The sequence below is a fragment of the Acomys russatus genome, chromosome 8 (assembly GCF_903995435.1).
Source record: "Acomys russatus chromosome 8, mAcoRus1.1, whole genome shotgun sequence".
In the NCBI taxonomy this organism is placed as follows: Eukaryota; Metazoa; Chordata; class Mammalia; order Rodentia; family Muridae; genus Acomys; species Acomys russatus.
This window is the reverse complement of record NC_067144.1, coordinates 5,810,238-5,837,368: the sequence shown is the minus strand read 5'-3', so window position 1 is coordinate 5,837,368 and position 27,131 is coordinate 5,810,238. Positions and strand designations below refer to the sequence as shown.

Here is a 27,131-nt window from a genome sequence, read left to right as displayed (position 1 = left end):
GTGGTTAAGAGCACTGGCTGCTCTTCCAAAGGACCCTAGTTCAGTTCCCAGCATCAACATGGCAGATCTCAACTGTCTGTAATTCCAGTTCCAGGAGATCTGACACCCTCACACAGACACACATACAGGCCACACATCAATGCACATAAAATAAAAATAAATAAAAATTTAAAAAGTGGGGCTGGAGAGATGGCTCAGAGGTTAAGGGCACTGACTGCTCCTCCAGAGGTCCTGAGTTCATTTCCCAGCAACCACATGGTGGCTCACAACCATCTGTAATGTGATCTGGTGCCTTCTTCTGGCCTGCAGGTATACATGCAGGCAGAGCACTGTATACATAATAATAAAATAAATCTTTAAAAAAAAAATTTAAAAAGTGAAATAGAGTCACCAGAAGAAAGAAATCACTTTATCTTCAGAGCCTGAGACATAAATTAGTGGTGGCCAATAGCTCATTCAAAAGTAAATCTAAAGATCAATAAAGTTGAGCATGTTGACCTTTAATCCTAGCAGTTTGGAGGCAGGGGCAGGTAGATCTTTGAGTTCAAAGCTAGCCTGATCTACATAGTGAATTCCAGGACACCAGGGCTATTTCGTGAGGCTCTGACTCAAAAACAAAACAAAAAACAAGCTGACCTACCACAACAACCCACCTACTCCCCAGATTCAGTGACAGGCTGGCCACAGATGCAGGGGACAGCTGCAACTCCTTCCAGATGTGGACAATGCACTGTGACCAAAGAGACCCCACTGTGCTCCCCCTCTGTCTCCATGTGCTTCAGATCTCAGCGCCCTGTTTCTACGAGTAAGTCAATGTAGCAAGAATTACTGATATACTGTAGTTGCTCGAATATTGGCAGGATGGAGAGGCTGAGTAAGGAAAAGGAGGACTGAAGGAAGAGACAGGCTGACTGGTAGGGATCTATTCTTTATTAGCAAAGGGTCCTATAAAGCCACGACTACACCCTGCCCACCCTCTACCCTGCAAAAATAAACTCTCTTTCCATTTCTTTACTAGGTCTGCTTTTCTGTTCGGCCCAGGGACAATCAGTCATCCCTAAGACTCACAGGGAACCAGTGCCCACTGCACATACACATTTCTCCTGTCACCGGTAAGAGCCCTTGGCCACGTGAGTTCAGTTGTTCTGTCCTTGAGGGGAGCAGCAGTACTAGGGAGGAGCACAAGGGACATAGGTGGGGGCAGCCTGAGGGTGGGGCCCAAGGGAGCTGAGTTTATTCCCATAGAGCACTGGGTATGCCCAGGGAGAGCTGGGCACGCCCCAAGCATATCCTCTTAGCCTCCAAACTGAGTTAAGCTTGGAGCCAAAAGAGACAGAATCCTCTCTGGAGGAGCTGATCCTACTGCCTAGACTCCCTCCAGGGTGACACATGAATGGATGTCACAGTGAATGGCTGGATCTCTGCTAGAGGCATGGGCACCCCTAAAGCAGAGGCACAATGTGGTGGTGGTGGTGGTGGTGGTGGTAGTGGGGACTAGATTCATGTCACTTGTGGTGTGGAGAGTCAACCACACCAACTGACTTTTACTTCTCCTAACTTGGAAGCCCCAGTCCCTGGCCATGGTTGCCCGCTTCTCTCCCAGCCCAGGTCTACCACACCTCACACAGCTGCCCTGGGTTCATGGGGGAGCCGACAGGGCAGCCGAAGTGTCGAAGGAAGTCACGGGAGTTGGAGAGAGTGCCCAGCACTCGGTAACGGGCAGGGCTGTGGGGGTCGGTCACCAGCCCCTCGTGAGAGCTCTCTGGTGTGCGGACCGAGCACCACACCTGCGGGCCAGGACAGACATGGGGACATATGGTGTCTAGTGTGGAAGTGAGCTAAGCCACAGCTTCAACTACAGCAGAGCCATCTTGGTCATGAGCCACCTCCGCTGCCCAGCTGGTGAGCTCAGGAGGTCAGGGCCACTGCAGGAGGCTTGGTCAGCTCCACGGGAGGGGAACATGCCTCCTTAGTCCCTGCAGACTGGGTGTCCCAGCACGGCCATGGCTGTGGGGAAAGGCTGAGCCTTGAAGATTGCTTGCTGTGGCACAGAGTACTTGTAGAGGCTCTGCCTGGTTGCCAAGTCGGCTGCTTATTTTATCCCTGGGTCAGCCTGAACTAGCCATTTTGTACTCCCAGGCTCTAGCTTTCCTCTCCACATCCTTCCATAGCAACAGAAGTGGATCAAGGCTTGTTCTCATCCATTCCACTCAGGCCAGCGGCTCCCCTTCAAATAAAATCCTACGGAAGACTTCCCTCTCTTCAAATCTGCTTTCAGGGGCTCTGGACTTTAAATGCATTTCCCACATGGCAGCTGTGGCCCCATTTCCCAGCACCTTTCCTGCATGACCCCAACTTTTTCTTTCTTTCTTTTTTTTTCAAGACAGGGTTTCTCTGTGTAGCCTTGGCTGTCCTGGACTCGCTTTGTAGACCAGGCTGGCCTCGAACTCACAACAATCCGCCTGCCTCTGCCTCCCGAGTGCTGGGATTAAAGGCGTGCACCACCACGCCTGGCTGACCCCATCTTCTTCTACCGGCATCCTTCTTTCGAAGGGAGTGGATAGGAGCCGCACCCAGTTCTCCCAAGGGGCCATACCTGAGCAAATCCCACAAAGAAGAGCTGGTGATTGGTGAGCCCCACCGCGGGCAGCTGCTGCTCCTCCCCGTGCTTTCTCAGCCATGCCTTGTAAGCCTAGGGGGGTAATCAGCAGCTTGTCCACCTGTGCACTTCGCCAAGCGCCCTTCCACACAGCCTGGGGGACCGCGGCCACTCACATTATAAGCAGCCTTAAGGCCGCCATTATCGGCGATGTTTTCCCCCAGTGTCTGGAGTCCGTTGAGCCTCTCCCCGTTGACCTGGTACTGGCTGTACTGTTCTTCCATGCAGGCTGTGTGATTCTGGAAAGCCGTCAGTGACTCATTCTGCCACCAAGGACGCAGATTCCCTTCTTTGTCATATTCACGCCCTGAGAAGAACTCATCTTTGCAAGCCACTGTGGGGCAACAAATGCCCAACCGTACCCCCAAAGACGCCAGGGTCCCCAAGGCTTGCCCTCAAAATCCCAGATCCCTGAAGTGGCCACTGGAAATTCTGGCCTGGGCCAGGCTCCTACCTTGGTCATCAAAGGCATGTGTCAACTCATGGCCCATCACTACGCCGATGCCACCAAAGTTCAAGGCCCTGGTAGGTGGGGAACGCTGAGTAAGGATGTGGCAGGAGCATTTCCTGATTTCCCTCCAGCTCTTCTCCCACGTGGCCAGGCCCCAGAACCCAGACCCTCCTGCCTCAGACCCACTTTGGGTGGTTGTGAGCATAGAAGGGGGCCTGCAAGATGCCGGCAGGGAAGACTATCTCATTCTTGGTTGGAAGGTAGTACGCGTTCACAGTCTGAGGGGTCATGCTCCATCTGCGGGAAGAAGGAGAAGGCTGAGGCCCCTTGCTCTCCTTATGCTCCTCAGACCAACAGCAGCCCAGGCCTGCCCTGCCTGCCTCCTGCAAGGGCCTCCTACCACTCCTCACCCCATCCCCCCAAAGCCCTGGTCTACCTCCCCGTGTCTGCCCTCCCGTTCTCACTGATCTCTGCTGGGAGGTTTGCGGAGCTGGTCAGCCATCACTTTAGCAGAGAAGTTGTACAGATTCAACATGTTTTGGAAAAAGGAATCTTCGGACACTTCATACTATGGGAACAGTACAAGGGCGAAGGTGAGAGTCGGAGCAGTACCTGTCCAGGTGAACCTCAGCCCCCACCCCCACCCCACCCCACCCCGTCCCCTGCTGTAGAATGGAAGTAAACGGCTAATTGATAACATTTTTAAAAACAAAAAAGGACTTAGGCCTCAAGAGCCGTTTTGGGTTTTTTGTTGTTGTTGTTGCTTTTGCTTTGCTTTGAGTAAATTCTTCACTGGCCTGAAACTTACTGTGTAGACAAGGCTGGGCTGGAACTCAGAGAGATAAACCTGCCTCTGCTTCCTGTGTGCTGGCACTAAAAGTAAGCCACCACACCCGGTTTTGGTTTTTTTGTTTTTGTTCTTGTTTTCATTTTGTTTGTTTGTTTGTTTTGAAGCAGGGTTTCTCTGTGTAGCCTTGGCTGTCCTGGACTCCCTTTGTAGACCAGGCTGGCCTGGAACTCACAGAGATCTGCCTGCCTCTGCCTCCTGAGTGATGGGATTACAGGCGTGCGCCCTGCAATGAGCTGAGTTGAGTCTTTTTTGTTTGTTTGTTTGTTTTATTTTGATTTGTTTCGAGACAGGGTTTCTCTTGTGTTCTCTTGTATTCCTGGCTGTCCTGAAATTCAATCTGTAGACCTGGCAGGCCTTGAACTCAGAGATCTGCCTGCTTCTGCCTCCCAAGCACTGGATTAAAAGGTGGGAGCCTCCACTCCTGGCAAGGTGAGTATTATTTAAATTCCATTTTACAGATGAAACCGAGGCCCAAAGATATCCTGTCCAAGATTACACAGAAGTAGGAACACGGTCAACTGAGGCTGCAGTCCAAGTCCCTACACTCATTAATGCTACACGTTCTGCCATCTGGCCATGTCTGGCATAGGATCGACATTCAAGCCGCTTAGTTACTTGTGTGTGCCCGCTCTCCTCGGCGCTTGGGCTTCTACTGCTGAGGCCAGGAACCACGGCCCCATGGCTCTGAAAGTTAGTGCTGAGAACAAAGGTACTCACCCCGTCATAAACATCATCCAGGTCTTTGGGTTCCAAGATGAAGTCAGGGAAACCAATCATATCATAGATGGCGTCTGCCTGAAGAGACCAAATTAAGAGTTTCCCTCGCGGCTCCCCGCAAAACTGTGTCTTCTATCACCACCTCAAGATGGCGCCCCAAACACAGTCACGGCTCACTTTCTCCTTGGCTGCTAGCCGGGTCTTCTCGTCCATCCAAACAAGCTCTCCCAGTGTCTCCTCAAAAGCCGAGCGGATTTCGCTGATCATCCCCTCGGCCTGCGTGGGCGGGGTCACGAGTCAGCTCCCAGCACTTGTTGCCACTCACCCTTGGGTACCATCCTGATCTATCCAGGAGTCATGCAGGGGCAGTGAGACCACCACAGGTGACAGCATTGCTACTGTGGGTGGCATTTTTTCTAAGTAATTAAATGAACATTTGAATTGGCAGTTAGGCAAATTCATATTATAACTTCATATGCTACATTGGTCTTCATCTGGTGATGAAGGGAATGCATGAAAACCAAGGAGAACTAAACATTCATAATCTTCTTACACAGCTGTCTTCTTTTTTTTTGTTTGTTTGCTTTTTGTTTTTTGTTTTTTCTTCAGCTGTCTTCTTTTAACAGTCTGATGATTCCTAGTGTTTTTCCTAGCCCAGAAATTCAGACCAAATATGGAGCTGTGTTATGCAATGTGTATATATTTTTTGCAATCTACTTTTGTTCTGCTTAAAAATGTATCACTAGGCCAGGTATGGGAGGCAGAGGCAGAAGGCACATCGCAGGTTTGAGGCCAGCCTAGTCTAGTGAGTACCAGACCGGGTTCAGCTCATGGTTCGACTTCTTGCTTGGGGATAACAAACTTGTCGAGCATGTTAAGGGCACCACCAATGCCTTTTTTATTCTAGAAAATAAAGCCAGGCACAGTTGTCTAATTAAAAATAATAATTCCAAGCCAGGCGTGGTGGCGCACGCCTTTAATCCCAGCACTCGGGAGGCAGAGGCAGGCGATCGCTGTGAGTTCAAGGCCAGCCTGGTCTACAAAGTGAGTTCAGGACAGCCAAGGCTACACAGAGAAACCCTGTCTCGAAAAACCAAAAAAAAAAAAAAAAAAAAAAAAATCCAGCTGGGAGGTGGTGGTGCCTTTAATCCTAGTACTTGGGAGGCAGAGGCAGGCGGATCGCTGTGAGTTCGAGGCCAGCCTGGTCTACAAAGTGAGGCCAGGACAGCCAAGGCTACACAGAGAAACCTTGTCTCAAAAAACAAAACAAAACAAAAAAACCCAAAATAATAATAATAATTCTAGGCATCATAAGGCTGAGGCAAGTTCTAGCCTGGAATTCATGGTAAAGTTCAGGCCAACTGAACTGTTTTTAAAATGTGAGACTGGAGCCAGGAGTGGTGGCGTACACTTGTAATCCCAGCACTTGGGAAGTAGAGGCAAGAGGATCTCTGTGAGTTCAAGTCCAGGACAGTCGGGCCTCTATTACACAGAGAAACCCTGTCTGGAAAACAAACAAACAAAGAAAACAAAAAGAAAAAGTGAAACTGCTAAAAATTTTAAATAAATAAATAATTTACCAAACAAACAAACAAAGAAAACAAAAAGAAAAAGTGAAACTGCTAAAAAATTTTTAAGTAAATAATTTGCCTTCAATTTAAATGTGGCATCCTATTCCATCCTATTATTTATTTTTCTTTACTCCATAATTGGACATTTCATATCTCCCCATTATAAACAACTTTCCCATAAATACCTAATATTTAAGTATACTCATTATTATCTCTTAGTATTATTTTTGTTTTGTTTTCTTTTGGTTTTGGGGTTTTTTTCATTTTTTTGTTTTTTAAGACAGGGTTTTTCCTGGAACTTGCTTTGTAGACCAGGCTGACTTCAAATTCACAGAGATCCACCTGCTTTGCCTCCTGGGTGCTAGGATTAAAGGCGTGCGCCACCACACCTGGCAATTTTTGGTAATTATATAGGTAACATAAACCCAGTATAAGAATTTGTGAAATTACAGAAAACTTTAAGGAACCCAACACTACACAGCCCCGCCATCCAATTTGCTGTTTAGTGAGCTCCCTGCCCAATTTTCTGTGTATACACATATATGACGAGCAGATTTTTAAACAAACCAAAGAGTAGTTTTAGAAGCCTGAAGACTCACGATTTCCTTGCTTTGTCGGTCAAACGTGGCCTTCACAAAGAGCGAACCCAGCGCAAAGCCAAGGGCATCGTCCGTGTTGGAGATGCAGGTCTGCCACCTCGGTGTGCAGGACTGTACAGGGACAAAGACAGCACGGACTTCTGGTCTGAAGGCCTCTCTCCCTCTCCGGGACTAAGCCTTCTCAGCTGAACAGAGGCTTGGACTTGGGGTGCCCCTTCTCCTCCAGACTCCAGAGATGTGTAAGGCAGTATCTCAAACTGTGCTCAGCCCAGAAGCAAAGCTTCAGTGGAAAAGAAATAGAGGTGCTGCCCACCCTATTCTCAGTTATCACTCCTGTTATGGTCCTAAGAGTCTCCTTTGGACTTCAGGCTTATTGTTGTTGTTGTTGTTATGTTTACTTATGGGGGGCATTCTTCCTTGCCATGGTCCAAGTGTGGGGGCCACAAGACAACCTAAAGGAGCCACAACGTTGGACTTGAGTTTGAACTCAGGTCACCAGGCTTGGTGGCAAGTACCTCAGCTGTTCTGAGCCATCTTGCTGGCCCAAGTTTCTTTGCTCTGTTCTACAATTCAGACTTACGTGCAATCAGTCCGCTAACCCTGGAGCCTGGCTATCACCCCGGCTTCCTCGACTGCCTCCTCTACTAGTTTCTACTAGCTCAGCCTCATTGCCTCCTGTGTAGCCTGTTAGCATTTTCCTGTCCTACTACACTGTCGTCATCTGTCAAAGCCAGACTTTTTTTTTTTTTTTTTTTTTTTTTGGTTTTTCGAGACAGGGTTTCTCTGTGTGGCCTTGGCCATCCTGGACTCACTTTGTAGACTAGGCTGGCCTCGAACTCACAGCGATCCGCCTGCCTCTGCCTCCCGAGTGCTGGAATTAAAGGCGTGCGCCACCACGCCCGGCCAAAGTCAGACTTCTTAACATAACGGCCAAGTCCCCTCATAGATGTCACGTGCCCACTTTACCTAATTCAGTCTGCTGCTCTGTTTGCAAGCTCATCCCAGAACCCCTACAAACACACCGAGCTCCTCCAGGCCGCGGTGAATTTGCACCTACATTTTTTTCTGTATATATCTTTCTTTTTTTGTTTTTTGTTTGTTTGTTTATGTTTGTTGAAAGACAGGGTCTCTCTGTGTAGCCCTGGCTGTCCTGGACTCGCTTTGTAGAACAGGCTGGCCTCGCTCAGAGATCCTGCCTCTGCCTCCTGAGTTCTGGGGTTACAGGCATGCGCCACCGAGCCCAGCCTCGCACATGAATTTCTTATGCCTGAAATGCCGCCCCCCTCCCTGCATTTTCTCATTCCTCACATGACATATTCTGAGAAAAATTCCCTATCACCTCCCCCCTGGTCCCCCACATTGAGTGTGCTGTCCTGACATTCTCTCTAACAGAAAGGAGGCCTATCATTCATTGTGGACAATTAGAACCCGCCCGATACACGCATCTGTTTGCAGTTTCACTCCCCACACTAAATGAGGCCTCTTGAAATGAGGAGCAGCACTTGATAACCTTCATCCCCATCGTCAAAGATGGATGCTATACCCACCACACGCTGGCATTAACGCAAGTGATCCCTGTCTTACAGACCAGGGAAATGGAGAGCCAGGGGAACTGCCTCCATACCCAAGGTGCCATAGGCTAAAACAGGAAGGAGCTGGGACTGGCAATCATGACGGCTCCATTCCAAATCTGTCCCATACCACATGCTCATGTCCCATAAAGAAGATGTTCCTGACACAGTGCGGGCAGGTAGTGCTGGCTAGATTTGGTCAGAAAGGAAGCAGAGCCAGGGAGCCCACCTTCTTCGTACCGTAGAGGGTCTCCAGCAGCTTCTCCTGTGCAGACTCGAAGCGCTGGTCAAGGCTTGAGGTCGTCTTCTGCACCAGGTTCCAAATTAGGTAATTGTTCAGGATGCTGTTCCCATACCGGAACATAAGGAAAGACAGACGTGTGATAACCCATTTCCCTCCCCCAGCAAGTCCCCAGGAGCGCGTAGGCTATGGAAGTCCTGAAAGGTGTGTGAAAAAACAGTCCTGGAGGCTCTTACTCTGGGACAAAACATGAGCTTGGAGCAGGGTGACGGAACAGAGGTCACAAACGGGCACCCTAAAACTCCACCCAGAGGAAGGGTCTGCAGCCATTTTAATCTGAAGTTTGGAAGGTCCAGGGCCTTGTCACTCAGTCTGTGTGCCAATTCACTGCGGCTGCTCCTTCCAGAGGTCTCCAGAGCCCTGAGTCTCCTCCACTACCACTACCCTCTCCCTAACTCCCATTCCCAGTCATACCTCGGCTCCGTGCGGTTGATGAGCTCCGATACCTGCTGTAAATACTCAGTCCCATATACCACCACAGGCTCAGAGGCTCCCAATTCAAGTGGCGCCAACAAGAAAGACAGGAACTCGAGCCAGTCCATGGAGGGCGCTAGAGCCTGAAAGCAGACTGTTTTCAGGCTCCCCTGCCTTCCCTCTGGGCTCAAGAGACACTCCCCCCCCCCCTTCCTCCACCCATTTGCTATAGCCTGGGCATCTTTCCCATTGCCATAGTAACAGTTACCGGCTGCTTGGGGACCCCTTCCTGCAACAAATGCTTTTCCAGGCCTAAATGCCCTGCAGTCTGGGAGCCTAACCACTTATTATACAAGGAAAGCCACTATGTGTGATATTCAGCTTGGGCACAGAAATTCAAATATTTTCATGCCGGTTGATAAAACACCACTTCCCCAGCGCGTGCCACATACCTGGCCTCGCTCTAGAATCTCCTTTTCCTCAGTCTTTCCATACTCCAACACCCAAAGGGGTGGCCCGGGGGGGGGGGGTCAGGAGATACCTCACACAAATTCTATTTTATAGGTATCTCATCAATTTGGTTTTCCCTTTACTTGCTTACTTGAGTTGGGGTGGGTGGGTGAGGTATCTCACACTGTAGCCCAAGCTAACTTGTAACTCATTATGTAGCCTAGGCTGGCCATGAACTCACAGAAATCCTCCTGCTTCACCCTCCTAAGTTCTGGGACTACAGATATGAACCACCATGCTTGGATACATATATGTGTGTGTGTGTGTGTGTATGGGGGGGTTGTTTTGTTTTGTTTTTGTTTTTTCGAAACAAGGTTTCACTGTGTAGCCTTGGCTGTCTTGGACTCTTTGTAGACCAGGCTGGCCTCGAACTCACAGCAATCCACCTGCCTCTGCCTCCTGAGTGCTGGGATTAAAGGTGTGCACCACCACGCCCGGCTCCTGGATATGTATTTCAAATACAATCTTTTCATGTAGCCCCAGACAACAAGAAAAAGACTAACCGTTGGCCTCGAGAGAGGTGGCTTAAAATGTTTACCACTTTTCTTTCCAAGATAGTGGCACGCATCTGGAAAGCCCACAAAAGCAGGAAGCAAGGAAGGGACTGGTTGCCTCAGGAAGATGGGGCGATGGGGGTGGTCTTAACGGAGGGCTAGCCTCTCCTGAGGTCTCTAGTCCCCGCCTACCCCACCTGCAGCTCTGAGATGCTCATCTTATGGTAGATCTTCTCCTCATCGCGACGCTGGTCCTGGGGCACGGTGATGTTAGCCAGCTGTATCTCCAGCTCCAGCACCTGCTGCATCTGCTCCCGCGTGGAGGCTGGCTGTCCCCCCAGCAGAATTCCCAGCTCCTCCATGTAGTCCAGGTAGGCAGTGAGGACCTGTGAAGGCCCCAGTCATCCTCAAAGCCAGCAAGAAGCGCTGCCCAAGGCTGGGGTCTGCTCTGGCCCTCGCCTCCTCCCACTGTCTCCTTAGCTTGGTGCACCTTGATGAAGTCTTGGTGACTCCAGCTAATTTCTGATCCATCACTGACCACTGTCTGTTTGACTTACTTAATTACGTGTGCATTTCTCACCTATTCCCCCAGTAGACAGTTCCAATTATGTTAGCTGTTCACCACTGAACCCCAACAGCCTGGATCAAGGCCAAGCACAGAATTGGTCCCCTGTAAATGTTTATCCAATGGATGGACTCCCACAGTGCTTTGCGTTCTCCTTTCCTAACTCCCTTCTAATTGTCCCACTCCATCGAGGGCCATGCGCTCTTTACTTGAACAGCTGAATGGATCCTGTAGGGAATCTACTCAAGACCCTTCCTCAAGTCCCTCATTCTAACAAGCCTCAAATGTGCTTTCTCTCCATTCTCCTAGGGGAGAGAAAAGCACAGAAAAGGAGCAGTTACATTGAACATTATTATGTATCCATTGATCAGATGGCAAAGGGGTTTACACGTAATGTATCTTGTCCCCACAGCCTCACAGCTATTCCATAAAATCCACATTAGTCGCCATGCATGCGGAAGCAGGGGAGGCCGAGGCAGGTGGATCTCTGAGTTTGGATCTCGGAGGTCGAGCCAGTCTACAAGAGTGAACTCCAGGACAGCCAAGGCTACACAGAGAAACCCTGTCTTGAAAAAAAATCCGTATTAGTCCCAATTTTCACAGAGGAAACAAGCTTGGGATGATGCAGTAAGGACTCCTATCATAAACTACTCCTGAGAGGGTCAGAATGTGGTAGAGGCCTGAGCACCACCTGGGCCCAGCACCGCCTCAGGCCAGGCGAGTGCCATCAGGACAAAGCCTGTTTGCTTTGCTTGCCACTGGAATGTTGGGTTACAGTACGTTGTCCTCCCTATGTTTTTGTTTGTTTGGGGCTTTTTGTTTGTTTGTTTGTTTGTTTGTTTGTTTGTTTTGGTTTTTCAAGACAGGGTTTCTCTGTGTAACAGCTCTGGCTTGCTCTGTAGTTCAGGCTGGCCTCAAACTCATGGAGATCCGCCTGCCTCTGCCTCCCAAGTGCTGGGATTAAAGGTGTGTGCCACCACCGCCCGGTGCATCTTCCCTATGAAAGGTTTTCATTAGGTATTTGTTGTGGAAAGGGAAAAACATGGAGTCAGATCGTTAGCTCTGCTCAGCAGCTGACTCTGTGACCCCTCACCCCTCTTCTGAAGACAAGATCTCACTACATCGCCCAGGGTGGTCTTGAACTCACAGTCCTACTTCAGCTTTCAAGTGCTAGAATTACAAACATATACAACCATGTTGGGTTTCCTTCCAACTCCTGACTTGAAGCCCTGCCCTGGGCTCACTTTAGTGCTAAAGGCCATCTCTGCGGAAGGTTTTGGTCTCTTGATGTTCATTTTTTGTACTACAAATTTTCTCCTTTTCCGACGTTATTGTTGCTGGTATAAGAAAGCTATCAAAAAAAAAAAAAAAAAAAAAAAAAAAAAGAAAGCTATCAATGTGTCACCCATCCTAGCTTCTAAGGGGAGGCTGTTAACTCAGCCAAGACATACAGACACGCACACCTACCTTTCTCTGCCTCCTTACCCTCAGCTTAAGACTTACTCTGAGACCTTCCTGAACCCTCTGCACTCCTGTCACCCTAGCTCAGCCGTTGGACTACACCTTCCCCTATCTTATGGCAAGAGGCTTCGTTCGTGCCTAAGGGAACCAGTGACATAAAGAGAATCAAACCCAAGGCCTTTTCCAAAACCACGCTGTTTCTTCCATGCATACACGCAAACATGTGTGACTGCGGTCATTGGGCCTTTCTGCTGGCACCTGGTGCCTGCCGGGCCATCTCTCCAGGGGCTCATTTCCCTTCTTTTGGGGTGAAGCCTAAACTAGCCAGCTATGGAAATGTACTGCGTGATACAATCTTAACACTAATGAGGCTGGGACAGTAAAGCTACTAAATGCAGGAGTTCAGACCCACGTGGGATGCGTGGGTTGCGCTGTAGGGAGGACGAAGGGCCGGGGAGGGACCTTCCTTATTTTGTTTCCTCTCTCCCTCAGTTGCCTTCTGAGCTGCTTCCTCTTTGAGCTGTCCTCCTCAGTTTCAGCCCCACCCCCACCCCCATTCAGCTCGCTCCCAGTTAAACACTGTGCATCTCCTCTGTGACTGTGAGTGACCAGGACTGTATCCCAAGATGCACCCCTTTCTCTCCACCAATGGGAGAACACACATGACTAGAGGACGCTCCGGATGACGACTTCAGGAAATGCTTATGACGTAATGATGCAGGACTCCCCCCACTTGGCCGCCTCATCAGGCACTCTCTCTTCCACGGCCCTTAGCACCCAAGCACCTCTGCTTCCTTTCTCCCACCTCTTCCACACCTTTGTTGACATTTTGAAGGAGACGCACCCTTGAGCTTCCGGCTCCTCACAAGGTCCTCTCCAGCACTCCACCAACCTCCTGACCTCTCACACAGAAGGCGCCAAAGTTCCTCCAACTCACACATCTAAAATGAGAGACACCCCTCCCCGCCACCACAGACACTGCTTATCTGTCCCACGCAGGAGCATAGGCTTGTACCTCACTGCTCAAACCTCCGCTTCCTGTCTTACAGAATCAGAGTCACCAGGCAATTCCTACAAGCAAGAGAGCTGAGCTTGAAAACAGTCACTCCTGGTGTGGTGACATCACACGACACCGCCTCCTGGTGCCCAGGTTCTATCGGCCCACTGCATTCCACCATGACTAAGCCTTGTAGCTTCAGCCGCCTTTCCCTCTTTCCCCTGCTAGCAGCCATGATTTTAACTCGGTGGTCTTGCAACTTCAACTTCTTAACCCTCACCCTCCAACGCTCCCTCACCTGGGCCCTTGCTGACTCAGAGTCCAGGCACTGTAGAGACTCCTGTCTCCAGGTCCCCTCCTCAGCTTGTCTTCCCTCCAGACAGACTGGCTTCCTAAGGCACTGCTAACAGAATCACTCCATCCCTGCTCTGGAACCTGGAGGTGCCTTTTGAGGGGCTGCTGAATAAAGCCTTCTCCACAGCCAGTCACTGACCGCCTTTCTAGTGTTCCATCAGTAGCACATCTTGCCAAACCATACTTCCTGTTACAGTCCAAACACATTTAGTCTTTCCGGCTTCAACATGTACTCTCTATGCAGAACGCCTTTTTCATAGTCCAAACACACTAAGCCTTTTTCCTTCCAATATTTGCTCAACCTGTCTCTACATAGGACAACCTCTGTTGATTTCTATTGTAGTTCTTTTTCTTTTTCTTTTTTTTTTTTCCTTTGAGACGAGGTTTCTCTGTGTAAGTAGTTCTTTTTTTTAAAAATTACATTTATTAAATGCTAGCACTTAGAAGGCAGAGGTGGGCAGATCTCCGTGAGTTTGAGGCCAGCCTGGTCTACAAAGCTAGTCTAGGAGAGCCAGGGTTACACAGAGAAACCATGTCTCTAAAAACCAAAAAAGAAAAAATTAAAAAATTATTTTAAAAATTACATTTATTGGGCCAGGTGGCAGCGGCACATGCTTTTAATCCCAACACTTGGGAAGAAAAGGCAGGCAGATCTCTGTGAGTTTGAGGCCAGCCTGGTCTACAAAGTAAGTTCTAGGACAGCCAGGGCTACACACGGAGAAACCCTGTCTCAAAAAGCAATAAAAAATAAAAAATGCTGGGCATGGTGGCACTCGGGAGGTAGATGTAGGCAGATCTCTGTGAATTCAAAGCCAGCCCGGCCTACTAGGTGAATCCAGGACAGCCAAGGCTACACAGAGAAACTTTGTCTCAGAAAAAGAAATTATTTATTTTGATATTTGCATGTGTATTTGCATAAGTATAGAGGTCAAAGGGGATTTTGGAGGAGATGTTCTTCTCCTTCCATCAAACGTGTCCTAGGGATAAAAGTCAAGTCACCAGGCGGGACAGCAAGTGCCTTTACCTGTTGAGCCATGGTGCGGGCCCTCATCTTTGCTTTTATAGAGAGCCCAACTCAAAACGTGATCTCATAAGGAAAGCCCTAGATGCCTGCATCTCACATAGGTCCTGGACACCTTTTGGTCCACAAACCTATTGGTATCAAAGACTTCCTGTGACACTGACTCTGAAAGGTATATCTCCGAGTTTTCTCCACTGCATCTGGTGTACGGTTAGGTGTCTTCCCAGGGCCGGGGGTGTAACTCAGTGGTACAGTGTTTGTCTAGCATGTGTTACGCACTGGGCTTGGTTATCGGCACCACAAAAAGAAAGAAAGAAAAACTACTTTCCCGGAAGACTAATAGGAAGAGAGGAAGGGAGGGAAGAAGAAAAGGAGGAAGAGAGTCAAAGAAAGGAGAGAAGGCGGAATACAGGAAAGTTGGCTTGTAGGCAGCGCAACAGGCTCACCTTTCTCACGCTGACCCTAGGCAAAGAGGAAAGAATATAGGGACCAGGCAGCCGAGCAAGGGATGGGTAGGAGTACTAGGCTATGCCTTACTTTCTCATTGGCAGTTCTATTTAGGTAGTAATCTCGAGAGGGCAGGAAAAGCCCAGACTGGTCCACCTGCAAGAAAGGAGGAAATGTTAGTCTCCTTCTCACTTTGTACCAGACTTTCCTGTACATCGGGGTGGGGGTGGGTGGGTGGGAGTTGGGGTGGGGCATGAGAGTGGGGGTGGGAGTGGAGTTTGCTCAGCCTGCAAGTCACAGAAGGGGGAGATCTTGGTTCAGCAAAGGTTCCCGTGAGTCCCCACCCGTTCCCAGGCAGGCACCTGGATGACACTGCTGTTGGAACTCTTAGAATCTGCACTGACATAGACGGTGAAGAACGGGGTGGCTCTATAGGTCCCAGCTACTGCCTTTAGCACTTCCATGAAGTTGTCCTCGTCCCAAGGCCCCGTGACATTCCAACCACCAATCTGAGCAGAGATCATAAGTGTAATCTGTAGGGCAGGGGTTACCAAAGCTTCCTTGAACCTCATCCTGTCCCTCCCTCCTCCTCCTCCTGCCAGCAGCCCACCCAGTGGCCCTGCCTTGTCGATGAGGTCTTGAAGTGGCTTGGCTCCAAGCCTCTCGATGCGTTCCACCTGTAGGCAGGATAGGTAGAAGCGCTGCGTCTTCCGCTCAGCTTCGCTGCTGGAATTGAAGGTGGTGTTCTCTGCAATGGGTAGGACACAGGATGGGAACCCAAGGACTAGGCCTTCATCCCTCTCCTGGTCCACATGGGTATGTATCTACGTGGTGCTGCTGCGGACTGAATTTGGACCTTCTACATGCTGGATAGGAACTCTCTCCCAGTCCTCTCTCTGTTTTTTTTTTTTTTTTTTCCGTAAAGTCAAAAATAGGGTCGTAATAAGTTGGCCAGGAATAGCCAGGCATGGTGGTGCACGCCTGTAATCCCAGTAGTCGGGAGGCAGAGGCAGGTGGATCTCTGTGAGTTCCAGGCCAGCCTGGTCTACAAAGTGAGTTCAGGACAGCCAGGGATACACAGAGAAACCCTGTCTTGGTTGGGGGGATGGGAGTTGGCCAGGCTGGCCTTGACCTTCGAAACCTTCTGCCCTCAGTGTCCTTGTCCTGAGTAGTTGGAACTATTGGTGTACATTAACAAGCCAGGTGGTCGTCGTCTTCTTCTTCTCCTTCTTCTTCTTCTTCTTCTTCTTCTTCTTCTTCTTCTTCTTCTTCTTCTCTCTCTCTCTCTCTCTATCTCTCTCTCTCTCTCTCTCTCTCTCTCTATTTCTATCTCTCTCTCTCTGGTAATTATCTCACTGTATAGACCAGGCTAGACTCAAACTCACAGACATTCACCTACTTCTGCTTCCACAAGTGCTGGGATTTTGAAACAGGGTTTCCCTATGCAGCACTGGCTGTCCTGACACTCACTCTGTAGACCAGGCTGGCCTAGAGTTCATAGCGATCTGCCTACCTCTGCCTCCCATGCTGGGATTAAAGGTGTGCGCCACTCAGGAAGACTGAAAGAGCAAACTGTGGCTTTCCATTTCTGTTTCTGGAGACCCTGTGGAGGCCTCTGTCACTCTTAGAGGTCTGCCTCATCGGTGCCATCTCCAGTCACGGAGAGCTATATACCCTCCCTTGAGAGCATCACAGGGTGATCCTAGGCCTTCACTTGAGGACATTTATTGAGTACCCACTAAGTGTTAGCCCATGTGCTGGACATGAAGCCTAAGATCGGCAGGCACAGCAGCCCTCACAGCCCTCACAGCCCTCACAGTCTCACCAAGCAGATGCTTCAGGATGGCCTGGTTCTGGTCCCAGAGGCTATTGAAGGTGTTCCAGCGAGACCGCCCGTTGGGTAGAGGGTTTCTTCGAATCCAGCCTCCACAGGAGAACTGGTAAAAGTCCTGACAGGGGCTCACCCCACGGTCCAGAGACTCCAGGATTTTTCCAGCCACCCGAATGCAGGCCTCTGTGAGGCAGGTGCTATGGGCTGGGTCTGTGGCAGGAGACACGGTGGAAGGTGGGAGGCTGTCAAGCGTCAGGGCGGAAGAAGCAAACTTTTTGAGATGGCAATGACAACAGGAAGTTGGAAAGTCTCGCCCCAACAAGTGAAATATTCAGAGGCCCTTCAGTTCCTAGACCCCAGAGCTACTAGCGCTGCTGACAGGTGTGGACCCACCTACCTCTGTGGTACTGGACCCACAGAGCCACGAGGCAGCCCAAAAGAAGGGCCGCCAGGATTAGAGAGAGGCCTGCCAAGACCAGCTCCAACTGTGTGTGTGACCCAAAGGGCTGTCTTGTCCTCTTCTGGAATCCCACCTAGGGAACACAGGACAGGGGCAATTGAGCTGCATCCCAGGGACCCAAGATCACAGAAGTCCTCGCAGCAAATAAAGGTACCGACTGTGGTTTCTAGAGTCATGGAGCAAATAGCTAGGGGGTTAACTTCCAGGGCCCAAGAGCAAAGAGGCAGGTAGAGCCTGTTTTGTGCAATGTCATGGTTTTGAATTGCCTCCCCGTAGTCCTGGCGCAGAGGCCAGAGCTGGCGTGGAAATCAGGACAGTGACCCACCGGAACAAGCCAGAACACATGGTTATAGCAGGCAGGCGTCATGCCAAGGGTTAGGCCTGATTGAGAAAGGGGGAACCCCCTTGCCCACCTCCAGTGAGTCCGGGGTGGCCCTGCCTTCTCCTGGAGTCTCCGGTGCTTCTTCATCCCGAAGCTTGGCTCGTTTGTAGTCCATCTGCAAACAGTTCGGGAGTGCCAATTGAGGTCGAGCAGCTGGGCCGTTTGTTTGCTCAAGGTCCAGCCCGGCCCGGGTGTCCCTCTCTGGGCCAGCTTCCTCCTTCATGCAGAGAGGCCCTTCCCAGATGCCGGATTCCCCTCTGCTGGGGGGGTCCCCTCTGACACCATCCCTCTCTAACCCGCACAAGAATCCCCATCCCCGAGGCCAGCCCGGTGTCCTTGCCAGACGCCGGCAGCTCACTCGCACCCTCCCCTCCACACGTTTTGCCCTCCCCACCCGGGTCCTCTCCCCTGGAACCCAGGGCCACCACTCACGCCGCCTCCGCCACCCAGCTCGTGCAGCGCGACGCTCATGGTGGAGTGGAGCAAGGCCAGGGCCGCGCCTTAGGGCAGGGCGAGGTTGACCCGCCCAGGAACTACGGCCCAGGGCCCCCGCTGAGCCCAGCCGCGGCCCCCCATCACAGCCACTACCGCAGCCCCTAGCCAGGCTGCCGCGGCCCCCGCTTTCTCATGTCTCCCCCACCCAGCGGCGCTCCCGGGGGTAGGAGCAGGGGGAGGGGCGGAGCGCGCGCGCCTCCCCGCCAGCATCGGCGCTCAGACCGCGCAACCGCTGCTCTCCATCAAGCCTGAGAGCCCCTCAGGCCAGCCACCCATAATTTGCTTTCCTTTAGTTGAGACCCCATATACCTGCTAATAACCTTTACCCGGACACGCCAAATTTCAGGCCTTCTCCAACACTTTTAAACACCATAGATGAATCATGCCCCTGTGAGGAACCTCTGCGTAGTAGTCTGTCTGCGGGGTCTTCTTTTTTTTTTTTTTTTAAACAGCCAGCAAATATACATAGAAGCTACAGGCAGTTCACTCCTATACACGTGTCCATGGGAAGTCTATAACAGCACAGATACCAAGCACAATTGCACACAGAGAACTCAGAAGCAGCACTGAAGATTCACAATGTATATATATATGCGAAAGCCCACTGTCATTGGGGACACACACAAGCACACACCAAGTCTCGGGACAGCATGCACTAGACACACAGTCCACGATAATGTCACTCTTACACATTGCTTCAAGATGGCACTTTTACTCTCTGAGATAATTGCTGTCATCAGATCGTCTCATAAAGGGAGGGTTACAGATGGTGACAAATTGGCAGGGAAAAAAACAGCCATGCACAGATATTTAAAGAAAAGACATGCTAACACTTCTAACTCAGGAAGGCAAACGATTTTATTTGGGAGGTTTACAAGGGGAAAAAAAAAAAAAAAAGCCCAAGCAATATTTAACTGAAACGCAACAGTGTGGCATCCATGCATCTGCCATCTGCTTTCCATATTGTCATTCCTTGAACAGGCAGGGGAGTGTTACAGTCTGTTGCACCAAAGAGTGCCTCATGTTTTTTACAGTGCTGGGGCAGGAATTGGGACACTAAAGCATTGCCTCATCTTCCTCTCTCTAGCCCTACCAGGAAAAAGCAGGAATTTGATCTGAGGAAGCCTTAAGTAGTGGCAATGGATAATAATGTATTGATTCGCACCTCGGTTCTCAGACATCTTACTGCGAGCAGTTCTAGCGTGGAATATTCCTGTGGCTGAGGAAAGCAGCTCAATGAATGGATTCGGCAGGGAAGTGCTAGACTGCTCTCTCAGGCACTGTTCCAGCCCCCAAACTACGTGTTCTCGAATAAGACAGACCACCGCGTCACTATTAGGATGAACAGCTCTGGATTCAGGCTCAGTTTCCCCATTTGTAAAATGGAAATGAGAGTAGTATGCTGGGCAATGGTAGCACACTCAGGAGGCAGAGTGCTGGGCGGATGGATTTCTGAGTTTGAGGCCAGCCTGGTCTACAAAGTGAGTTCCAGGACAGCCAAGGCTACACAGAGAAACCCTGTCTGAAAAACAAACAAAAGTAGTGCCTGCTTCACAGTGTTCCTAGAAATAAATGAAATAGTACATGATGTAAGGTGATTGGTGGGTTTTTTTCTTGCTTGCTTGTTTGTTTGTTTGTTTTTCGAGACAGGGTTTCTCTGTGTAGCCTTGGCTGTCCTGGACTCACTTTGTAGACGAGGCTGGCCTCGAACTCACAGCGATCCGCCTGCCTCTGCCTCCCGAGTGCTGGGATTAAAAGCGTGCGCCACCACGCCCGGCTATGACTGGTGTATTAAGAGTGTACTGTGATTCAATCTGGGCCCTGCATGTACTAATAGGTATTCTACTTCCACATTATTTAGGGGCTGGATTGATGGCTCAACAGTTAAGAGCACTGGTTGCTTTCCCAGGGGACATAAGTTCAATTCCCAGCAGCCACATAAAGGCATATGACCATTAATAACTCAAGTTCCGGGAGAGCTAGCACCTCCTACTGGCCTCTGCAGGTATCACATGCACATGCATACATGTATGCAAAACATCCCTATACATAAAATTAAAATAGATTTAAATTTTTAAAAATAAAATTAAGAGCCAGGCATGGTGGCCCATGCCTTTAATCCCAGCACTCGGGAGGCAGAGGCAGATGGATTGATGTGAGTTCAAAGCCAGCCTGGTCTACAAATTGAGTCCGGGACAGCCAAGGCTACACAGAGAAACTTTGTCTTGAAAAAATAAAATTAAATTAAAATAATGTTTTTTTTGGGGGGGATGAGGTATTTAAAATAATGACTATTTTGGCTGAGTGTGGCACTGCACAACCGGGAAGCAATGGCAGATGTATCTATATGAACTCAAGCCAAGCTAGTCTATATATTGAACTCCAGGCCAGCCAGGCCTATATAGTGACTTTCAAAAATCTATTAATTTTTAATATTTATATTTGTTTGTTGTGTGCATGATGCGTGTAGCAGGAGAGGGGACAGTGGCACACATGTGGAGGGCAGAGAACATGTATGATTGGTCTTTTCCTTCCCCTATGTGCGTTCCAGGGATCAGACGCAGGCGGGTAGGTTCAGCAGCAAGCGCTCTTACCCTCTGCGCTGTCTCTATTATTATTAATTTAAGGGAAAGGCTCACTAAATTGTCCAAGCTGACCCTAAAGTTGTAATTGTTCTTCCTCAGGCTTCCCAATAGTTGGAATTAATAAGCCTGACTAGTTTTATTTTATATTTAGTTATTTTGGGTTCCCCCCTGCCCGAGACAGGGTTTCTCTATGTAGCCTTGGCTGTCCTGGACTCACTTTGTAGACCAGGCTGGCCTCAAACTCACAGCAATCCGCCTGCCTCTGCCTCCCGAGTGCTGGGATTAAAGGCATGCGCCACCACGCCCGGCCTATTTTGGGTTTTTCAAGACAGGGTTTCTCTATGTAGCCTTGGCTGTCTTGGAACTCACTCTGTAGACCAGGCTGGTCTTTTTTTTTTTTTTTTTTCCTTAATAAAGATTTATTTATTTATTATTATGTATACAGCACTCTACATGTACTACTGCAGGCCAGAAGAGGGCATTAGATCACATTATAGATGGTGTGAGCCACCGTGTGGTTGCTGGGAATTGAACTCAGGACCTCTGGAAGAGCAGCCAGTGCTCTTAACTACTGAGCCATCTCTCCAGCCCAGACCAGGCCGGTCTTGAACTCAGATATCTGCCTGCTTCTGCCTCTAGAGCACTGGGATTAAAGACACAGCCTGGCTTTGTTTATTTTGATACATGTTCTCACTACGTAGCTGGGGCTGGTCAACTTGCAATGATCTCCCTGCCCCTGCCTCTGCCTCCAAATACTGAAATTATAAGTGTATGCCATTCTGCCCTGGTGTTTTTTTGTTTTGTTTTGTTTTGGTTTGGTTTGGTTTTTCGAGACAGGGTTTCTCTGTGTATCCTTGGCTGTCCTGGACTCACTTTGTAGACCAGGCTGGCCTCGAACTCACAGCGATCCGCCTGCCTCTGCCTCCCGAGTGCTGGGATTAAAGGCGTGCGCCACCACCGCCCGGCTATGCCCTGGTGTTTTAATTAGTGTTATCATCATCCAAGCCCTATAATGAGAGTAAGACTAGCAAGGCTGGAGGAAGTGATGGCGGAGCAGGCTAGGTTGGTCAGGGCTTCCCTAAGAAGCAAGCGTTCACACTTTGCTCTGCTAGGGTCTGATGCAGCCATCTACTTGGGCCAAGTTTTTGGCTTGCTCGTGCTCACTCTGCAGGCAGTCTGTCATCACAGTGCCATCCCTACTTCCCTCCCAAAACTAGATGGAAGAAAACTGAGCTTGGGAGAGTCAGGTGAAGTGGCATATGCCTGTACTTGGAAGGTGGAGGCAGGAAGACCATTTGTAGAGGAAGGTTAATGCAGAACATGGCCGTTGTGGCTAGAGATCACCTCCAAAGACCTTCTAGGTCTGTGTCATCTGGTGGAAATACAAAAATGCCTTTAATCCAGGAGACCGAGGCAAACAGATCTGAGTTCAAGGCCAGCTTGGTATAGAGCAAGTATCAGGTAAAGAAAAGCTTAGGTCTTGGTGTGGTGGTACATGCCTTTAATTTCAAAAGAAGGTAAAGTTACTTTGTAGGAGGAAGCACCCATGTTTGAAAGTGAGGTCTAATTGAGCGGCAGAAAAGGTGATGAATCAGAGAAAATTTGACAGAATGGATACACCCAACTCTCAGGCGAAGAGAGAGGAAAGGGAAGCTACTTAGAGGCAGTTTTACAGAGAGGGGAGGCAGTTTTATCAGGACAGTTATAGAGAGATGGGCTGCAGAGAGAGAACGCAGGTGAAGATGGAACGAACCAGAAAATGAGAAGAAGCCAGAAGATTAGAGCAGATTGCTGAGTTAGTGTGAGGCCAAGGAGAACAATTCCGGGCCGAGGGTAAAGCCAGATTAAATAAGTCAGCTGGGAGAAGAGTTTGAGCCAGAACAGCTGAGTTGAGCCAGCCAGAGCTCAGAAAGAACAAGTAAGGGTGAGCTCATTAAGCAGTAAGTCTCAGAAGCTGAAAACATTCTAGGCCTTGGTTAGACTGTATAGAGGCTAGAGGCTTCCAGAACTAGGCCTACGTTAGCAGAAGGCAGTAAGCCTCCCAGACAACAACTGAGTCAAGAGAATAAAAGGTGCTTTTATAACCATTAGTTCAAGGTCATCTTCAGCTATACAGTGAGTTTGAGTCCATCCTAGGATATCTTGGACCGTGTCTAAGAAGGAAAAGGAAGAAACAGAAAGAGGAGGAAAGAAGGAAGGAAGAAGGGAAAAAATAGACTGAGTCAGATCTGGTACTACAGTTCTGTAATCCCAGCTGCTTAGGGATCCTGAGCACTTGGTGAGACCTTGTCACAAAATCCAAAGAAGAAAAGAGGCTGGGGAAACAGTTCAGGCGCAGAGCACTTGCCACCATGCACGAGGCCCTAGATTCCATCTCCAGTAACTGAAAGACAAGAACGGGAGGTAAAAACAAACCCACCAAGTCTATACAGCACTTCAGTTAGCGGTGGTTTGAATGAGAATGGGCTCCATGGGTTCAAATATTGGAATAACCGGTTCATTCCAGTTGGTGGAACTGTTGGGGAAGGACTAGGAGGTGTGGCCTTGTTGGAGGAGGTGTGTCACTGGGGGTGGGCTTTGAGGTTTTCAAAAATCTCACATGCCTTGTCTGTTCTCTCTCTGACTCCTGTTTGTGGACCATACTCTCTCAGCTATTGCTGCAGCACCATGCCTGCCTGCTGCCACGGCTCCCCGCCACGATGGTGGCAGACTCGCCCTCTGAACCAGGAAGTTCTCATTAAACACTCTTCTGTAGGTTGTCCTGGTCATAGTGTCTCTTCACGGCGACAGAAAACAACCAAGACAAGTGTTCCAGATCTGTTACGAATATATGGACTCTTTCATCCTTGTGACACAGTTATTGCTAATTAGCTGAGCTAGGATTCAAAGCCAGGGCTTCTGACTCCTTTCTGGAAAGCAGATTGGAAGTGTGAATCAACAGGAAGCCAGGCTTCTCCAACACCGTTGCTCTTCTTCTACCGTATCTCTAAGAAAAAAGAAGACACATGTCTGCCTTGACGCCAGGCTAACTTGGACTCAAATCTAGGCTCCATTTCTTTTCTTTTCTTTTAAGATATTTTTGTTTGTTTTTTGAGACACGGTTTCTCTGTGTAGCCTTGGCTGTCCTCGACTCACTTTGTAGACCAGGCTGGCCTCGAACTCACAGCAATCCGCCTGCCTCTGCCTCCCGAGTCCTGGGATTAAAGGCCTGCGCCACCACACCCAGCTTCTTTTAAGATATTTTAAAAATTGCATTTGTTAATTCTTTGTATGTGCATCGCTGTTTCGCCTGCATGTCTGTGTGTTTGTGTAAGGTTTTCGGATCCCCTGAAACTAGAGTTGGACAGTTGTGAGCTGCCATGTGGGTGCTGGGAATTGAACCGGGGTCCTTTGGAAGAGCAACCAGTGCTCTTAACCACTGACCCATCTCTCCAGCCCCCCCCCCCCAGGTTCCATTTCTTATTAGCTGACATCTTTATCAAGTTACTGGACAGCGCTAAATTTTCCTTGCCTGTAAAACAAAAGCCACCGCCCCTATGCCAGAGAACTAAACGCAGCCACCACACAGAAAGATCTAGTACATTTACAGTGTTCTCAGACACCTGAATCTTTTGCTTTCATGTCTCCTTCATGATCAAAATCAGTTTTTAGGCTGATTTCGAAAACCAAAATAAAACCCGACCAGTAGCTGTTCCTGTCTGCATTTTAATGCCCTACATTAGAAATTTGGAGATGCCTCTAGTCTCCAACCTCTTGTCCTTGCTGTGTGTTTATCTCCTGTTTCTTTCTCTGTCCTGTCGGTCCCTTCCTTCCCTGTTCTTCCTTTCCTAGGTGTCATTGATTTGCTTGGTTCTAACAGAGTCTTACAATGTAGTCTAGGCTGTCTTCAAACTTTCTTTTTTCTTTTTAATTATAGAGTTCAGTATTTATTTATTATTATTATTATTATTATTATTATTATTATTATTATTATTATTAGTTTTTTGAGACAGTTTCTCTGTGTATCTTTGGCTGTCCTGGACTCACTTTGTAGACCAGGCTGGCCTTGAACTCACATCGATCCACCTGCCTCTGCCTCCCGAGTGCTGGGATTAAAGGCATGTGCCACCATGCCCGCGAGTTCAGTATTTTTTAAAGCTTATTTTTATGTATATGGCTGATCTGTCTTCACACGCACCAGAAGAAGGAATCAGATCCCATTACAGATGGTTCTGAGCCAACATGTGGTGCTGGGAATTGAACTCGGGACCTCTGGAACCACTGAGCCATCTTTCCAATCCTTGTCCTCAAATTTTCTATTCCCTGCCTCAGCACGCAGGGTATTTGGTTTAACAGATATATACAAGCAAGCCTGCCTTTCCTACCCCTACGCTTCAGGCTTCTTTCTCTTTGATTGGTTTTGAGTAAAGAGAGAGTGGGCAGACACTTTACTCCTAAATTTACAAGGACAGTGTGGCCATTATGACATGAAACACCAGTGGTCAGTATTGACAAAGATGGGGAATACAGTTGCCTCCATATACTACAGTTATCTGGTAAATTCTTTGTGCTATGAAAGGTGAGAATGTGTGTACGTTCTGATCGAGAAGGTCTACCTCTAGGAAATGTTATCAAAAAACAAAACAAAACAACCCAAACCCGTCGGCATCAAGTAGCCTTTGTTCCATAACAAACCACACCAAATTTAATGTGTTAAAGTAAGAACTAAACCAGGCAGTGGTGGCACACACCTTCAGTCCCAGCACTCCGGGAGGCAGAGGCAGGCGGATCTCTGAGCTCAAGGTCAGTCTTGTCTACAAAGTGAGTTCCAGGACAGCCAGGGCTACACAGAGAAACCCTGTCTTGAAAACTTAAACAAATAAATAATAAAGAAAGAAATAAATAAAGCAAGAGCTATTATTATTCATGTTCTATGGTGTGGTTGGACGGCTCTTCAGGACTGGGGCTGGCCGGTCTAGAATACTTAGACGGCCTCATTCGTTTTATAGGCTATGACTGGGAAGACCAAACCCTTTGTAATTAATTCCTCTTCTTCCAATAACCATGACATATCAAAATAACAAAAAAGGAGAAGAAATGCTGAGTTAGTGTTATTCGTCATGCTCCCAGCACACAGCCATCGCTCAGACCTTTGCGTCTTCACATTTGCTAGTGCCCCAGGAGAGCAAGCAAGTCCTGTGGTCAAAGTCAGATGCAGGGACAGGGAAATGGACTCTACTTTTGCATTGGAAGAGCTATAAAATAGTGTTGCCTTTTTCTTACTACATTTGTTCATCAGAGCATATTTATAGTACTCTCTGCCAAAATATAGAGGAAAAATGCCTGAGTATAACTCAAACATCCATACAATGAAACAGTATGCAACATATGCAAATGATAGAAGAGGAAGAGCATCAGGAGAAATTACCATATGAAATTAAGAGAGGAACAGGCTTGGGTTTTTTTGTTTTGTTTTTGTTTTTGGAGACAGGGTTTCTCTGTGTAGCCTTGGCTGTCATGGATTCACTTTGTAGACCAGGCTGGTCTCGAACTCACAGTGATCCGCCTGCTTCTGCCTCCCTAGTGCTTGGAGTAAAGGTGTGTGCCACTGCACCCAGCTAAAATCTAATTTTTATAAAGCAAAATATATAATCCAATACATGCAAGTACAGGTTGAAAAAGGGTCAAAAGGATGTAAACAAATGTTTATTACAGGGGCTAGAGAGAGGGCTCTGTGGTTAAGAATACGGATTGCTCTTCCAGAGGTCCCAGTTTCAATTCCCAGCAACCATATGATGGCTCACAACTATACAGAGAACCTGGCACCCTCACACAAATGTGCATAAAATAAAATTGAATAAATTATTTTAAAAAAGAAGAAAAGGCAGGTACAGGGGTGATCCTAGCACTCGGGGACGCAGAGGCAGGCAGATCTCTGTGAGTTCAAGGCCAGCCTGGTCTACAAAATGAGTTCAGGATAGCCAAGGATACACAGAGAGACCCTATCTCCAAAAACCAAACACCAAACATAAGCATTTGAAACATACATTAAAAAAAAAAAAAAAAAAAGCTTAGAGCTGGAGAAATGGTTCAGAGGTTAAGAGCACCGTCTGTCCTTCCAACGATCCTGAGTTCAATCCCTAGCAACCACATGGTGGCTCACAACCATCTGTAATGAGATCTGGTGCCTGCTTTTGTTTTTGTTGTTGTTTTTTTGGTTTTGGTTTTTTTTTCCCCCAAGACAGGGTTTCTTTGTGTAGTCCTGGCTGTCCTGGACTCACTTTGTAGACCAGGCTGGCATCGAACTCACAGAGATCCGCCTGCCTCTGCCTCCTGAGTGCTGGGATTAAACACGTGTGCCACCACCGTCCGACTTTTGGGTTTTGTTGTTGTTGTTTTGGTCTGGTCCGCTCTTCA

General features: G+C 48.7%; 1 protein-coding gene across 2 annotated transcripts in view; it reads right to left on the bottom strand.

Moving 5' to 3' along the window:
* Positions 1 to 811: 811 nt before the first annotated feature.
* The window catches only part of LOC127193389 (endothelin-converting enzyme 2), a 39,931-nt gene continuing 13,611 nt past the window's right edge, over positions 812 to 27,131 (bottom strand). Inside the window, exons 1-19 of one of the 2 annotated variants that reach the window (XM_051150719.1) lie at positions 18,088 to 18,255; positions 17,687 to 17,770; positions 17,211 to 17,346; positions 16,808 to 17,023; positions 15,606 to 15,730; positions 15,345 to 15,491; positions 15,073 to 15,138; positions 10,335 to 10,523; positions 9,134 to 9,276; positions 8,648 to 8,762; positions 6,848 to 6,958; positions 4,855 to 4,953; positions 4,678 to 4,755; positions 3,575 to 3,678; positions 3,297 to 3,407; positions 3,114 to 3,181; positions 2,776 to 2,966; positions 2,597 to 2,692; positions 812 to 1,787 (exon numbers count right to left, since the gene is read on the bottom strand). In XM_051150719.1, the coding sequence (XP_051006676.1) occupies positions 1,611 to 1,787; positions 2,597 to 2,692; positions 2,776 to 2,966; positions 3,114 to 3,181; positions 3,297 to 3,407; positions 3,575 to 3,678; positions 4,678 to 4,755; positions 4,855 to 4,953; positions 6,848 to 6,958; positions 8,648 to 8,762; positions 9,134 to 9,276; positions 10,335 to 10,523; positions 15,073 to 15,138; positions 15,345 to 15,491; positions 15,606 to 15,730; positions 16,808 to 17,023; positions 17,211 to 17,346; positions 17,687 to 17,770; positions 18,088 to 18,126 (2,295 nt within the window). In that variant the 5' untranslated portion in view covers positions 18,127 to 18,255 and the 3' untranslated portion in view covers positions 812 to 1,610. Of the gene's footprint in view, positions 1,788 to 2,596; positions 2,693 to 2,775; positions 2,967 to 3,113; positions 3,182 to 3,296; positions 3,408 to 3,574; positions 3,679 to 4,677; positions 4,756 to 4,854; positions 4,954 to 6,847; positions 6,959 to 8,647; positions 8,763 to 9,133; positions 9,277 to 10,334; positions 10,524 to 15,072; positions 15,139 to 15,344; positions 15,492 to 15,605; positions 15,731 to 16,807; positions 17,024 to 17,210; positions 17,347 to 17,686; positions 17,771 to 18,087; positions 18,256 to 27,131 lie in introns of those variants that run through there. The other variant, XM_051150718.1, reaches the window with a different exon arrangement.